Source organism: Macrobrachium nipponense, chromosome 38 (assembly GCF_015104395.2).
Source record: "Macrobrachium nipponense isolate FS-2020 chromosome 38, ASM1510439v2, whole genome shotgun sequence".
Classification (NCBI taxonomy): domain Eukaryota; kingdom Metazoa; phylum Arthropoda; class Malacostraca; order Decapoda; family Palaemonidae; genus Macrobrachium; species Macrobrachium nipponense.
This window is the reverse complement of record NC_061098.1, coordinates 58,824,610-58,827,109: the sequence shown is the minus strand read 5'-3', so window position 1 is coordinate 58,827,109 and position 2,500 is coordinate 58,824,610. Positions and strand designations below refer to the sequence as shown.

Sequence of the window (2,500 nt, the reverse complement as noted above, 5' to 3'; positions counted from 1 at the left end):
TGTTGGCTTCAGCGAATGAATGCTTCAAGAGGGCAAATGACCAACTGAGAGAAGGTCTGGAAGAGAAAGAGAATGAGGTCTACCATTTGGAAATTTTAAAAGAAGCTTCTGCACAAGTTATAGCCGATCTACAACAAAGGAATGGCGATCTCGAAGAGGAAATTAAAAAGAATAAGGACGAAAAGGAGAAGACCAGACTTTTGAACGACGAAGTTCAGCAGATGAGAAACTGGGTTGCTGAACTAGGAGGTAAAAACGCCATGATGGAGGAGGAATTGGCAAGGAAAGAACTAAAAATAAATTCACTAAAGAATTCGCTAGAAAATGCAGAAGGAGAGAATGGTATTTTGAAAGAAGAAGTTCAGAATATGAGAGAATGGGTAGCTGAACTGGGTGGTCAAAATGCTAAGAAGGATGAGGAATTGGCCTGTAAAGAACTGGAAATAAATTCACTGAATAATTCCTTAGAAAATGCAGCAAGGAAAAGAGAATAGTATTTGAAAGAAGAGAAGTTCAGAATATGAGAGAATGGGTAGCTGAACTGGGCGGCCAAAATGCTAAGAAGGATGAGGAATTGGCCTGTAAAGAACTGGAAATAAATTCACTGAATAATTCCTTAGAAAATGCAGAAGGAGAGAATAGTATTTTGAAAGAAGAAGTTCAGAATATGAGAGAATGGGTAGCTGAACTGGGCGGCCAAAATGCTAAGAAGGATGAGGAATTGGCCTGTAAAGAACTGGAAATAAATTCACTGAATAATTCCTTAGAAAATGCAGAAGGAGAGAATAGTATTTTGAAAGAAGAAGTTCAGAATATGAGAGAATGGGTAGCTGAACTGGGCGGCCAAAATGCTAAGAAGGATGAGGAATTGGCCTGTAAAGAACTGGAAATAAATTCACTGAATAATTCCTTAGAAAATGCAGAAGGAGAGAATAGTATTTTGAAAGAAGAAGTTCAGAATATGAGAGAATGGGTAGCTGAACTGGGCGGCCAAAATGCTAAGAAGGATGAGGAATTGGCCTGTAAAGAACTGGAAATAAATTCACTGAATAATTCCTTAGAAAATGCAGAAGGAGAGAATGGTATTTTGAAAGAAGAAGTTCAGAATATGAGAGAATGGGTAGCTGAACTGGGCGGTCAAAATGCTAAGATGGATGAGGAATTGGGCAGTCAGGAACAAGAAATGAATTCACTGAAGGATTCTTTAGAGAATGAAAAGGAGAGAAACAGAAGATTGATTGAACAAGTTCAGCACATGAGAAATTGTGAAGCTGAACTAGGACTTGAAAAGGCCAAGTTGGAAGAAGAGTTACTCAATATAGAACAAGAAATAAATTCACTGAAGAATTCTTTAGAAAATGGCGAACAGACCAACAGAATTCTGAGAGCAGAAGCTCAGCTGATGAGAAACTGGGCAGCCGAAGTTGATAGTGAAAAGGCTGAAGTAAAGAAAGAGTTAGCTGAGAAAGACCAGGAAATAACTCTTTTGAAGAATTGTTTGGAAAAGGAAGGAGAGACAAACAGAATTCTGAATGAGGAATTCGAGCAGATGAAGTCGAGACTGGCTGAATTGGAAGGTACAAATCTAGATATTAAGGGTAAAGTGACCCAAAAAGATGAGGAGATAAAGTCCATGGCGAATGCTCTAGAAAGTGAAAAGGAGAAAAATAAAGAGTTAAAGAAAAAGTTGCTGAAGCAAGTTGAAAGACTTGATCGCATCGTAGCATTCACCCGAACCATGGATGAATAATTCAGACGAGGATGACACCATAAGGTCACTACCTTCTGCCAAAGTTGGAGACAGTGTGAATCAGTCAAGTGATGCAAGATGGAAGCAATGAACATAAAAGGTAATGGATGCTGCAGCGTCGTGTTCCAAAGGAGGTGCGATCTTTTTGGTCCATTCGATGGGCTTGACTGCAGGATGGGTGTTCACTGCTGCTCCCCCCAGCAGCAACAAGCAATGGTGAGGTCCCCCCACCTCCCACACACCCATCCTACAATCAAACTCATCGACTGGGCCAAGAAGATCGCAATGTCTTTGGAACATGACACAGCATCAGTCCAAATCCTTTACATGGGCTTTTCATCAGGCATCCTTGGCGATTCCCTTGTCTCCGTGACGGAAGCAGGAGGACCAGCTCTCAGGATGAGAATATACAGCTGTTTGGAGGAAGGAGGACCAGCTCTCAGTTTGAGACCCAACAGCTGTTTGGAGGAAGGAGTACCAGATCTTAGTTTGAGAGTCAACAGCTGTTTGGAGGAAGGAGGACCAGCTCTCAGTTTGAGAGCCAACAGCTGTTTGGAGGAAGGAGGACCAGCTCTCAGTTTGAGAGTCAACAGCTGTTCTAAGGAAGGAGGACCAGCTCTCAATTTGAGAGTCAAAAGCTCTTTGGAGGAAGGAGGACCAGCTCTCGCTTTGAGAGCCAACAGCTGTTTGGAGGGCCACAGGGCCACCAGAAGAACCCCAAAGGGGCACCAAAAGGACATCAAAAGGCCA

The 2,500-nt window shown here is 42.1% G+C and overlaps 1 protein-coding gene across 1 annotated transcript in view; it reads left to right on the top strand.

Moving 5' to 3' along the window:
• Window positions 1-494, top strand: part of LOC135209841 (protein Spindly-like) — a 1,167-nt gene extending 673 nt beyond the window's left edge. The window contains exon 1 of the mRNA XM_064242607.1: window positions 1-494. This exon is cut by the window's left edge and continues 673 nt beyond it. Coding sequence (XP_064098677.1) covers window positions 1-494 — 494 coding nt within the window.
• The last annotated feature ends 2,006 nt before the right edge of the window (window positions 495-2,500 follow it).